This window comes from Lygodium microphyllum, chromosome 25 (assembly GCF_053477565.2).
Source record: "Lygodium microphyllum isolate KBCC chromosome 25, Lygodium_microphyllum_v1.1.10, whole genome shotgun sequence".
NCBI classification, from domain to species: domain Eukaryota; kingdom Viridiplantae; phylum Streptophyta; class Polypodiopsida; order Schizaeales; family Lygodiaceae; genus Lygodium; species Lygodium microphyllum.
The window spans coordinates 34,427,996-34,442,351 of NC_141159.1; the positions used below are offsets into that span (position 1 = coordinate 34,427,996).

Genomic DNA, 14,356 nt, shown 5'->3' on the forward strand with positions numbered 1-14,356 from the left:
GCGAGAGAGGCCTCTACCATTGGTGGTGGGGGCTCCACATCTGCATCCGGCTCCAGTAAAAGACAGAGTGGAGGCTCATGCGGTGCCGAAGAGACAATCGTCTCTCTCAAGCTCTCGGTCATATGCGTGGATCGGTTGCCTTTCTTAGAGAAAGGCAACAACTTGCGGACATTGAAATTGCACGCACGGTGATTGAGTGCAATCTTGCATTCAATGTCCTAAAGCAAGAGCAATGGAAGAAGATGATAAAAGCCATTGCCAATGTGGGTCCATGTGAAGGATGGACCGGTGTCACATACAACGACATGAGGACAAGAAAGACTGATGAAGAGAAGGAGAGGATTGATAGAGCCCTTGATCCTATTCGGGCCGCATGGATAAAATATGGTTGCTCCATTCTCACCGACAGATGGAGTGATCATAAGAAACGGGGCATCATCAACATACTCATCTCATGTCCACTCGGCACTTACTTTTTGCAGGCCGTAGATACCAGCAAGAGTAGGAGAAAAATGACGGGCGCATTCATCTACCACCACATTCGACAAGCTATCATTGAGATATACATTGCAATTTGCATTTTAAATTTGTTTCACTTTCTTTCATTATGATAATATCATGATTCATAATTGAAATTTGATTTATACATAACTTGTAATTTGTAAATTGTGGTTGTAGGTGGGCCCCTCAAATGTGGTGCAAGTTGTTACCGACAATGCATCGAATTGTCGGCGCGTGGGCCATTTGCTTGAGACCAAGTTCCCTACCATTGTGTGGACTCCATGTGCAAGTCATTGTTTGGACTTGCTCATGGAGGACATTGGGAAACTCAAGTGGGTAAAGAGGGTGGTCCGCAAAGCTACATCAATTGTCACATTCTTCACGGTAAAGGTAAAGGTGCTTGCGATGTATCGTGAGCATAGCACACTGGAGTTGAAGAAGCCTTCTTCAACTCGTTTTGCTTACATGTGGTTATTGCTGAAGCGCCTTTATGAGGTGCGGTCCTTGCGCCATACAGTGGTGTCCACTCTATGGAATGAGTGAGATGAGTATGAAACAGAGGAGGCCAAAGCCATGCAGCGCTTGTGCCTTAATGAGCAGTTTTGGCAAAAAGTCCGCGCCATTGTCATTGTCGTGACTCCCTTTTATAGGGTGTTACGAATGAGTGATTGCGAGGGGTCCACCATGGGCCTTCTCGTTTACTTTTTTAGAGCGCCATCCATGGTTTTTCCGCATTGGTACATCCAGCCTACAAGTCACCAGCGGTCATGGATGATAGAGAGTTCCGTTCAGACCAGCTTGCTTATTTGACTCGTATGGTCCTTGTTGATAACCCCAATGCAGTGCTAGAGGAGCTAGAATGCTATGCAGGTGAAGCCTTTATTTTGGTGGCAAAACTTTGGATACGCACTGGAGACCCTTCAGCCCTTAGCCATGAGGGTCCTTGCCCAGGATTGCTCTTCGGGTGCATGTGAAAGAAACTGGAGTGTCTATTTTCTCATTCACACAAAGATTCGCAATCGGCTTAGCACACGACAGTTAGAGCGGCTAGTCTATTGCCGCACTAACTTACGCATGATGAGGGCTATGATGAGCATGGGTAGTCCGAAGCAGGTAAAGTTTAAACACTTAATCATAACATTTAAAATTTGTTGTTTTAACTTTTAAACTTTGAACTTTGAAGTTTAAACTTTATACTTTATAATTTAGACTTTAGCATTTAGTATTTACAATGAATCATGATCAATCTTACGTGCATCACTGCATTGTGGAGGTGAATGTTTATACATTCAAGTTGACGGGCGACACTCTTCCGAGTGTACATAAGAAGGTGGACGAGGAGGAGGAGATGATTTTTGTAGAGCTCTATAGAGAGCTTATAGCAGCATATACTCATGATACTCGCAATCAGTGTGCTCGTAGGCAAGGAGTTCAAGTAGGTGGTAGCAGGGGCATGGTCATTCGACGCCCTCCATCATCGAGGAGGGGTGGTTCGAGTGGCTTGCAAACATATGTGAGGCGGGGCTCTAGTAGCTCACATCCTGTGCCTCATGATGACATCCCCCCCTTGCCTACAAAGCCGCTACCTAGGGAGCCATCATTTAATGATGATGGTAACCTCATCAGTGAGGATGAGTATGAGTCTGTCTCATCATCGGATGCCGAGGAGTCATCTTCAAACTCTCTTGATGAGCACTCAAATGGTTCAGATGATGATGATAATGATGATGATGATGATGATGATGATGATGATAGTGATGCCTCATCATAGATTCATCATTCATATGATATAAATCTCTCTTTTTTTTGTATCAGATATACTAGACTATAGTTGTATGATGTATCGCATGTTTTGCGTAGCCCATACGACCGCGATGGTCACCCTCATATATTCATCTTATTCTGTAATGAAATGGCTATTTCCACTTTAAACATGTATTCTATGATCTATCATTTAATGATTTATGGTTTTTGTTATTTAAAAAATCATCTTAATTTTTTTTCGTACTAATACCATACCGTACCTTATAAAATCATAAGGTACCAATTAGTACTGTATTTTATCGTACCTTTCGTACTTGACAACTATGGTAGCAGAAGCACATAAGGCACTGTGGAATACATCCCAAGACTCATTAAGAGTTCCAAGCAAGAACAACGGAATGACATCCTCTTTGAAATCAATGCCCTGAGAAACCAAGTTCTTAAGAATAGCATGAAACTGGCTCAAATGAGCTGACATGGTCACATTCTCTTTCATGCGGAGATCCATAAGCTGTTTCAGCCAATACATTTGACTTACAGGACTTTGCTTGTCATAGAGGTTCTTAATCTTATCCCAAAGCTGCCAAGCACTCTGTGCTTCCTCAACCACATTGTAATGCACCTGTTCAATGAGAGACAAGATGAGGGTGGACTTGCATAACTCATCAAGCTCCATCCATTCGTCATTAGTCATAGTTTTAGGTTGCTCTCCACTCAACCTTAGTGGCTTTATCTACGATTTCTGCACCAATACCTGCCAAACTTGGCTCTTCCAATAGGCATAATTCGTACCATCAAACTTAGTGATGTTGAAGATACTGCAAGCTGAAACAGTGCAGACAGTTCAAAACTGCTTGCTGTAAACTGCAGAAAATGACCCAAAAACCACCAAAACCAAGGCAAAATGGCGAGAAACGAGTAATTAATGATACTGCCCACCAAGTACCATCAAAAGTATATCAAACCAGGATGATTCAGCATGAAAAATACATGACAATCCGGAGATATATACTTGCTGTAATTTATGACAACAGTGTACAATGAGAGCTGACAATAGGCAAAACCCAATATTCAAAGTCAATCACTGATTGTCAATGCAAAACCAGCATCAAGTGAGCATAAACAAGCATGTAACAATCAAACTGGCATGAGCCAACACCCAGGCATGTTAGACAAAGTCCATTAGTAAAGTCGGTACACCCCCCAATCAACAGGGCAAAATGTACATACCACTACCAAGACCTGACACAAGTTAGTGTCTGCTCAATGAATACAAAGCCGAATCAGCCCAAGCACATCTACACAAACCAAGGTATATCAACCATACATCATCCATGAGGAGATCCCGGTCTCAAAGATCCAAAAGCTCTATATGCATAACGCGTATTGCTCAATGTCTGATAAGCGTACAAAGACGCTCCCACTGGTACAAAAGCCGTAAGTGTCAAGAGAATAAGCTCAAACAAAGCATGTAAGAGCATCAGTGACGGAGTATCCAAGATCGTACATTAGTAAGATATCCAGAGCATATGAGCGGTCAAGTATCCAATGATAGCATCCAATGTCATGAAGACAATCCCAATCAATCTCTGACGAGCCAAAGCAAGACCAAAATAAGCTCCAAAATATCCAAAATCAAGCCCAAATGAAGCTCCAATAGCATTCAAGTCCAAAAAATATAACTAGTATGTATAGGTAACATAAGTATCAAGCATGTACCAACGAGTCATACATAGACCATAGGTATAACCTCTATCACAAAGCATGCCAATGTAGATCAATGTCAAGTAAATGTCAACCAATACGGAGCTCAAACAAGGCTCAAAATACATTCTAGAACCATCCAAAGCATTTGTCAACCTTCATTTGCATCCCAATAGTCATATGAAACACCCGGGAAGCACCCATAACCAATAGGCAAAGCATAAAGTGACTAAATAAGCTTCAGCCTGGAGTATACAGCACTGATTTACCATGTAAAACTGAGTATTTCAAGCCACTAAATCAACTCCAAATGAAGGCCAATCAATAGGAATACATTCCCCTAACATTCAGGGACCATTCGGGACCAACCGGGCATCAAATCTCAATGCTATCCAAGCATAAACATAAAGTGCTGATGTAACACTATTTGTGGCTGCATGTGGACTGTGGAAAACAGTCTTGAACTGAGGTAAATCAGTCCACAAATCAATGCCAATGATAAACCACCAATGCCAAGCAACAAGGGGGTGTTCCCAAGTGCCAAATGAAGTGTTTTCAAGCTACCAATGAGTGCCAAGGGGAGGCTGAAGTAAAAAACGAATTTTTGCAGGTCTTCAAGCTGGCGCAAACAGGGCCGATGTTGTTAATATGCTTCACAAACTTTTTGCATATTACCCATTTAAACTTAGGCAAGTATATCACAGTTTCATGTGATTGTATATTCTTTAACTAGTACACATTTACATGAGAAATATGCTTATCTAAAATATTAATATCTACCAAAAATCTTACCTCTTGTTCAAATGTACTAGTCTTAACATTGGTGTATTTACATCCAGGTTAAATAAATAACATCTCATTTACTACTACTAGATACATAATTGTCTTTCTATCTTCTCTTATTTTTGTTATTTCCACTATTATCTTTTCTAGAAACATGCCTCAAGATTGACCTCTACTACATACATGTGAGTATCATGTGATTCATAGGACTAATCCTTATTTTTCACATTAAGGTTAGTATATCCTTCAGGCCTAATCAGGCAGGAACCAAGATATGAAATGGGGGAGCTCCAATGGTTGGGAGCTATGGCTGCCCCTTCCTGCTGTACCCTGCAAACTAAAATAAACACTCAAAAGAATGCTTCAATACCTCTGAAGGAATGCCCTGAGGGTGCCCAAATGGGCCAGGTAGATGCTCGGGAAGCTAAGGAGTGATCGGAGCTCGAAAGAGTCGGATATGGCTGCCAGGAGTGAGAACCAATGGTGTAGGGATTCGAATGAATGCTGAAGGAGTCACAGGCCAAGCTCAAATGCTCTAGTAACCATGCTCTAATACCAGTTGAAATGTGAGAAGGATCGAAGCTTGCACGGGAGAGCTATGGCGAGAGAGCAAAAGCAAGAGAGAGAGAGACTCACAATGTGGGAACTCCAAAAGTCACAATGTGTGACCGGCCTTCCCTTTATTCATCTATCACTACAAGAATAAAGAATAAAGTGATGCTGACGGGCACCCACCGCATGCAGTGTGTAGGCGCCGGCACTGTCAGTGTAGTAATGTACGAGCGGCTAGGCGGAGGCGCCTTTACCCCCAACATAAATTTAGGATGTTACGACCATTGGCCACCCTAAATAGAAAGATGAACATTTAATCATATTTTAAAACACTTAGATGATACAAATTGCCTTTCAAAGTACATAAGCATCAAATTAATTTGAAATCACTAAGCAAATATATCTTGGTAACAATTAATATACAAAAGGTTTGTTACAAGCTACAATGCCCTTGCCACTTTCTCCATCACAAGAGGCCCTGAGGATACATTATGGCCTCAAGAAGAAGGACAACGCATTATCTCTCTCTTCTTCTTAGCTAGATATAGGCCTCATGATGAAAGTGAAGTTCAATGAATTCATGCATATCAAATATTCCCGCTACTCTTGAGACACTCTTGGAAGCCTTACATATCAATCAGTGATCTTCACTGATAAAGGTTGATTTCTTGTAACTGATAGAGAATCTCGGCTAGAAGGCTAAAGCAACTCCAAGGCTTTGTCTATATTTTCCTTCCATGCCTTTAGAGACATATCCCTAACCTATAAACTGTTTGCCTCTGTAGTGAATATCATGGAGATCCTCCTTCACTACAAGTCTCATCATATAGAGAAGAGGAGAGACATTATAGCAAAAGCAATGGACTAAGAGGACAACCTTGCCTTACCCCTAAGAGATGATAAAGGGCTTAAGTAGAGAATCATTTAGAAACATATGAGCTTGCCGTTCATTAGCTTCTACAAATGGAATGTTTACTATCTTTTGATGAAAACCATATTGTGAAGTACCCTTTGGATGCAATGGCAAGTCACTCACAACAACTCCCTAATAAAAATAGACTTTGATCATACTAAAGCCCATAATCTTCCGACTAAGAAACTACACTAGGCCACGACCAAATCCACCGATAGTACTTTCCCTAGCCAATCAAGCAAGGCTACACCTCTAGCAGTTGCATTGCCTACTACTCCTAGTACATAGCCATCTAAGTGACCTGTCGCTGGACATGTAGCATATGGACGACACCCTCTTCCCCAACCCTATAGGTCTCCTAAAAGTATGAGTGAGTAATTTGCTAACCTCACTTCATTAGATTTTTCACCACATGCACTTCTAGCTACTACTTTGAGGTCTCCTCATGTACCGCTCCATAGAACCACTTTCCCACCTCACCATGAGTTTCATTGGCAACAAGTCACAACCCACTGATGGATGTGCGCAATGGTGGCCACACCCTTAGGCTAGCATCTCTCTACATTCCTTAAGGTACTCTAGGCTAGTCTAGCATTACTTGGCACACTTAGTTCCTTTGGTTGAGTCAAGCCCATTGGCTAATTTATCCTTATTCTACTTAAGCCTTAGGATTCTCCTTCCTTTCTCTTTCGTTGCATTCACACATTCAGATATTTATTTACTTGTGTTCTTCATTCAAGCTTTACTTTTGTTTTATTTAGCACTAGAGCATCTCACTATGAACCTCTATTTGGTAGATTTTGATCTCTGTTGTAGAATTTTGTATTTCAATCTAGGACTAGCATGCAAGTTTACATTGGTCATTCCTAAGACCAACATCCAGTTCCTCTTTCTCCTTCAGCATTGATATCCATGGTTGAGAGAGGATTCCTATCCTTCACTTGGTACCTACAAGATTTGACATTTATCTTCACCATCGGCCTCCCTTCCCTGTGTATTCAACCTTGCCATTGCATAATCCTATCATCTTTGTAAAAGAGCACTTGGGCAAGTGAACAATTCCCCCCCCAGGAGGAACACTGTTCAAGTAGCATCCTGCTACATTCGCATTCTCATCATGTAGCATTCCTTTATGCATCTCATTGCGCAAAGCACCAATGAGAATATCCTAAGCTATTTCCATGGATGGTTTTATTACCACCATTCATCCATACCTCTTCACTACTTCTCTCATCATCAATATCTTAGACAAGTGGTTGGGATAGTCTTCTATTTTGTAATGTTGGATCTAACCATCCGTTTTATTCTCCCCATTGGTACAATTACTCCCAAAAAACAAAGTTCAAAACGGTTTAACATCACCTTTGCGAGTGTTGGTAGGCTACTAGATAGTTGACAAGCACCAAACAAAGTTCAAAACGGTTTAACATCACCTTTGCAAGTGTTGGTAGGCTACTAGATAGTTGACAAGCACCCTTTGTCTAATGCCTTTGCCTCTCTAGGGTGGCCCTTTGGAATCCTGAGGTAAGATAACTATATGAAGATATGCTAGGGTTTGCACTAAGGAAACACAGCATGTATGGCCCAGACTGGAACACAATGACTCGGACAAAGACAAGCAAAACTCAAACCCTAAATGCAAAACGCAAGCAAAAACTCAAACTCAAACAAAAAGGCAAACACTAAGAGAAGAAACTCTAAAGTGAATGAATGTTGTAAATGAATGTAAGAGTGTACAAAATGCCCAAGGGCAGAGCAATACAATATCGAAGAGTGACGTGCACCCAGAGACGGACCACACCTGGCACTAGATGCTGAAAATGCAAGCTGATTAGGTGCTATAATGATGCAGCAGATGGAGACCTCCAAACAGCAAGGCGATGGCTGAAAGCAGGCCGCCTAGGGTTGAATAGTGATGGGCTGCAATAAATGATAACTAGACAGTAAATGATAGGTGGCTAATGACTGAAATCTACACAGTAGAGTGAGAAACCTGCACAAAAGGATAAGGCTGAATAGTAGACAACCTATCTATTTATAGATGTTGAAGGGTGCTCTAAAAAATTAGGGTTTTGAGAGACCACTGAAAATCTCTTAAACTGCACACCAAATTTGTGTTTTCATTAACTAAGAGTATTTTGCAACTATTTAAAAATGCTAATCAGCTGTAAAGCGTGATTTAGTTCAACATCCCCTCTCAGGCCCCAAACTGAGCCTAAAAGAGAAGGCTTGTAATGTTTACCCCAAAGGAGCCAAGGCATCGAACAAAGGATGCACAATCAGTTGCCTAATGGCCTACCAAGACTATAGAGGCGATGGTTATCTTACCAAGGGAGTCCAAGTAGTCACCCCTGAGGAGACAAGACATCGGACAGAGAGTGCTCATTGGTTGCCCAATGACCTACCAAGCCCTACAAAGGCGGATCAACCACATTGGACTTTGTTTTTTTCTTTTTTATGGTGAAAAGTTAATTTTAGGAGTAATAGTGACCCAGAAGATAAAAGTGGGGATGGTACACCCTACACATCACAAAACAGTACAAGCTTACCCAATCACTCAAGGATATTGATGACGAGGGAAAGGTGATGAAGTACCATGCGAAGAATGGTGGTGTAATCCGCCGGTGAAAACAGCTTAGGATATGTTTAGCGTTGCTCTGCACAATGGGATCCATAGTATGGTACATGCTAAAGAATGCTCATGCAGCAAGCGCCACTTGGACAGTGTCCCTCATGGGAAAATTGTTCACTTGCCCAAGCACCCTAGTACAAAGATGATGAAATCATGCAATGCATAGGTGAAGGTACAACGGGGGGAAGGGGATGATGATACCAAGTGAGGAGAGTTAGCTATAAATAGTTGAATGTCTCCAAATCTAGCCAACCTGTCAAAATGGCCTCTAAATCTAGCGACTTGCTGAATAATACCCTAGGGCTGCAATAAATGCAGTTCGACTACACAAAAAAATCTGGTAAATAGTGATGTGGCATCTTGGGCAGGTCCACAGGCAAGCATGCACTGGCAAGGCTGAAAATTGACTGGAAATGCAAGAAATGCACACAAAACTTGACTGGAAGAAGAAATGCATGCTCTAAAATGAGCTGCCTCCTCCATCAAAGCATATAATAGAAATATCAGCACTCCTAATGTCCCCCTCTAACTCAGACTGAGGCTCATAGGCAGGAGATGACCAAGCATGTTAAACATGACTGCTAACATCCCCTCTCAGATCCTCGATGTGGCTGAAGGACAAAGAAGATGCGGATCAGAGGGTAACAAAAAGAGTGCCAATGTCGATGAAATCCATTGATATAGACCGTCGATAAAGTAGCTCCTCAAAATCTTGGAAATCCCCCTCTGAAACACTCAGGACCAAGGAATCCAAAACTGCATCATCGAGATCGTCCTCCTCTAAAAGGGACGAGGAGTATAAGGGAACCACCAGAGGAGAGGGCGGAGGATGGGAAAGAACCTATGGAATAGATGGTGCACAAGTAAGAACGGATGTAGCAATAGGTAACTCCCTCGAAGAACCCTGCATAAGAGAAGGGAAATGGAGCCTGTAGAGCCTTCTCTCTTGCCAACCTATCGATAAAACAACTCCTAAGGAAGAATCCTCAATAAACACGGCTTGCTCAACGTAGACAACCCAAGTACCAAGTCTAGTAAGGCCATAAACTGAGAGGAGTGAAAAGCCCAAGTTTGAAACATATAGGACTTCCAAAACGGAGTGAGAGGAACAATCTAGAAATAATGGCAAAGTGCCAATACCACTAATAGGCACCGAACAAATGTCACCAATAATGACTAAACCCTCAGATGGACAAAGTTCCTACAGCATATCACCTCACATAGTCATATGGCTCAAAGCACCACTGTCAATGACCAAGGGCTCTCTAAAGACGAGTCAGCCACTGAAGAAGGCTCCTCCAACACATTGATATGAAGGAACGTGGACACATGGATAATAGTTGGTGTAAAGGTAGAGAAAGACCTAGATGAGATAGTTCCATACTTCTCTCCTGGATGAAGGTGAAGGTACTTCATTCAACACTTCTTCTCAGGATGTGTCCCCTTCCCACAATGTGGCATTGAGGCTTCTCTAAAACTGTCAAAGCTTGAAGAATGCTCCTATGTCTCCTTCTTGGACTTAGCCTTTGTTTTTTCTCCTTCTTCTTCCCCCCTCCTATACCTGTAGTAAAAACTTTCATAGAGCTAGATCCACTGGCTACCTCCTTCAAACACTCCTCATGATCCAAGACAAGCGGAACAAGCTTCTCCCAGAGGAGTCTCACAGGTCCTCAATGTAAGAAGGCTATTGTAGAAGACATCGTATGAGGGCAACTGAGTCAAAAGAATCAAGGCCATGTCCTCCGAAGAGATGATCTTGCCAAGGGAAGAAAGCTCATCCCTCATGTCCTCCAATCTGTTGATGTAATCCTTCATGGAAGGAGAGTCATCAATAGCAAGTATCTGTAATTTCTTCTCAAGAGTAATCCGTGGGCAAATGTCTTCTAATAGTACAAAGAAACAAGCTTTGTCCACACTTCTACTGCCTTCCGCAACCTGTGCACATGCACTAGGACAAAATCCTATAAGCTCACACCAGATTGGGCTGAAATGATGACAGCAGCACCAATGGTGATGGTGACAGTGACAGAGACTGTGAATATCCAGCCTGCTGTCCACACCAGAGACGGCGACGACTGCAGCCACTTGATGGAGCACCTACCAACAAGGAACAGAAGAAGATGATGGTACCAAGTGAGGAGGGTCAGCTATAAATAGCTGAATGTCTCCAAATCTGGCTGACCTATCAAAATGGCCTCTAAATCTGGCTGACCTGCTGAATAATACCCTGGAGCTGCAATAAATGCAATCCAACTTCAGAGAAAAATCCAGTAAATAGTGATGTGGCATCCTAGGCAGTCCCGAGGCAAGCACCTTGACCAGAAATGCAAGAAATGCACACAAAACTCGACTAGAAGAAGAAATGGATGCTCTAGAATGAGCTGCCTCCTCTGTCAAAGCACATGATAGACATGTCATAGCTCCTAATGTCCCTATCTGACTCGGCAAGAGATGACCAAGCATGACAAACATGACTGCTGACAATTCCTACCCTTTCTTGATATTCTATAGGTTCAGCATTTGTCCTTGACACCAGCCTCCCTTCCATGTGGTATCTACCCTTTGCATTGCATCATCATCATCATCATCATCATCATCATTATCTTTGTAAAAGGGCGCTCGAGCAAGTGAACAATTTTCCCACAAGGGACATAGGCCACCGGGCAGCCAACATGCACCCTTTGTTCAATGCCCTAGTGTAGCTAACTCACATTCGGCCCAACACTTTTTCCTTCTTTTGTTCATCATCAATTTTCAAACATTTTTTCTCTTTATTTTAATGCAACCAACCTTAATGTTCATATAATGTGTCATGTCATTAACTTAAATGACTTGCACAAAAAAAAAAAATTGTTTTAGTCATTGATTTTTAAGTCACCTTGCTCCATGATCAACAAGATGATATGCGGCTCGATGACCTATCTCGCCTAGCATGCATGTCTCGCCTCTCATGTGATCCTTCTCTCATGCGCTCAAAGCAATCCCTCTCTCATGTGCTCCTGTGACCATGTCATCCACCATTGCCTATCCTATTGCCCGACCAACAAATGAGCACGTGTATGTGGACAGTGCCCAAGTGCATTGGAACCCAAGTGGACCACAAGGTCATCAGCCATACCTCTCATTGTCATCAAAGACACTGACTAAAGGGATGTCCAAAAGCCACAATACAAACAAGTCAACATTGAGTCATATGGGCACCAGGAGAAGTAGGAGCAATGGGGGCATGTGCTAGTGCAAAGCACCTCTCTCGGCTCCCCATGGCTGTGATCAAGGTCTAATAGGCATGGGGATTTGGGAAAAGGTTTAAGAGGATTTCCCTAGGCCTTGAAACAACTCTCCTCATCCACATAAACCAGGTGTTGGCAATGAGTACAATATCTACTCTTTTAAGGATTATTCTATCGCACAAATCTAGTGTCTTTAATTGCATCTGAAAAAGGGGTGCCAAACATTTTTAGGACTTGCCTTTCATACATTAGAGTTCTTCCCGCCTTTGGGTTTCTCCTTCATAGAAGTGGAAACCAAAGCCCCCTCAAAAATTGGCGATGATGGAAGTCTTCATGTGGACTTTGTCATGCAATCAAACGTGACATAGCTGACATTCAAAACCATAGAAGATCAGCAATCAAATGCTAGGGAAAATGTTGCAATTGTGAGACCCATTTGCATCTCCCTTGCATTTGCATTGTTAGGCCAAGATTACAACATCTTCCCATGAAGGATCTACACAGCCTGGACCTGCAAACTACCTGTCAAAAATACCTTCTACCAAATCGTGATGTGTGCATTCAAAGATCAATTTTCAAAAGCCCCAGGAATCAGCTTCCATGTACTACGATCTTAAACTAAACATCTAACACACTAGACTGGACCCGCAATAAAGCCACAAAATTATGGCAATTTGTTGGAGAGATAGATTACCCTGTGCATAACAGCACCAATGTCATTACATGCCCCTAAACAACTAGGATAATAAATGACTAGCAATTGAGCTCAGATACCTTAAGTTCTTTCAAACAAGCAGAGTGAAGTATCTCCAGATCCCTTGGATATGGATTCGTGCAAACATCCAGCGGCTCCAGCTTAAACAATACACGCTCGGTTGCTACAGTGTGGAGGACAACCAGAGGAAGGCAGCGATCACTGGCAGTTGAAAATGAAGAGACTCGCAGCTCTTCACCAGGCTTAAATGGCAGCTCTTTTGTTTGAGGGAAAAGGGCAACATTAGCAATAAATTTATCTCCATGATAGAGTGGGGAAACTAATCTGCCTTGATCGCCCATTTGTTGATTGATTTTTCAAATCCCCAGGCATCAATGTCCCAGACACATCTTTCTACATCCAGATAGTTCAGGATCATAGCCAGGTACTACAAATTATATCAGCTTGAGGTACATGATTTCAACAGACCAAGATGCTGTATACAGGTCCTCCATGTTTGTGATGTGTCCTTTTGCATTGCAATGGTGATCTCCATTAATCAAATCAGTCCAAGAGCTGCCCAGGGATTCAAACCAGCCCATCTAGCCTCCACCATCAAGAGCATTACTGCTGTGTACGAGTTTTCATGGCTATAGTGACAGCAGATGCACCTGGAAGGCTTGCAGTTGTAAACTTAGAAATGGATGCTGCCATTTCCAGGTTTCGGTGCCCAAGTGTCAGCAGCATGAAGAGAGATAATGCTTTGCTCCATAAGCTGCAAAACCTTGTCCTAGGGGAGCATTCAGGTGCGACAACCATATCCCTTTCTCGAGACTTTTAGTAGGTTGAGTCAAGTAAGGGATTAATGAATGGAGGTGTGCCGATCAATATAGATGCTTCGTCTTCGTCTTCTTCTTCTTCTTCTTCTTCTTCTTCTTCTTCTGCGTTACGTAGGCATGTCTTGATGCAGGTCTTTTGTTTTGGTTTTGTTTAGTTATGGAGGGGGATTAACGCGAGTTCCTTAAAGCCCTTTTCGAACTGTCATTGCCACGGTAGGCGGATCTTTAGGGTTTGGAGGGTGTGCCGCATCAGTGATGGGAACGAGCGAGTCCTTGAACGACGTAAACAGGAACAGCAAACCCTAAGCATAGGCACAGGCAGCGAGCTCGAAGAAGGGGAAGGGATAAGGTCGAGCTAAGCTTCAAGCAGGACAGGACTTGAAGGAAGGAAAGGAGGCGACAATAACACCTCCTGCACCAACAGAAGAAGAGACTGCCATGGCAGCTCCACAGCATCCAAGCCCTTTTATAGTTCCATGCCTTTCTCCCTCCCTTGGGAGTCCCTTGGGGCTTGAAATCCTGGAGAGGAGAAAAAGCATAATAATTAATTAATTAATAGCAATTGATCCCTCCTCTATCTCTCTCTCTCTCAAATTTGTAAGTTTCCCTTGAATTTCATCCTCCACGTGGATACCCAATCATCTCTCTACTTCCTCATCCCTATAGAGTGACTCCACATACAACCAAAAACTCTCTCTTTCGCCACAAAAAGTTTTCATTTGCTTGAGAAACAAAGCCTCAATT

At 42.5% G+C, this 14,356-nt stretch overlaps 1 protein-coding gene across 1 annotated transcript in view; it reads right to left on the minus strand.

The window, feature by feature from the left end:
• Positions 1 to 14,134, minus strand: part of LOC148014071 (RNA polymerase II C-terminal domain phosphatase-like 2) — a 195,344-nt gene extending 181,210 nt beyond the window's left edge. Inside the window, exon 1 of the mRNA XM_087666325.1 lies at positions 12,854 to 14,134. Coding sequence (XP_087522451.1) covers positions 12,854 to 13,135 — 282 coding nt within the window. The 5' untranslated portion in view covers positions 13,136 to 14,134. The remainder of the gene's footprint in view (positions 1 to 12,853) is intronic.
• Positions 14,135 to 14,356: the final 222 nt, after the last annotated feature.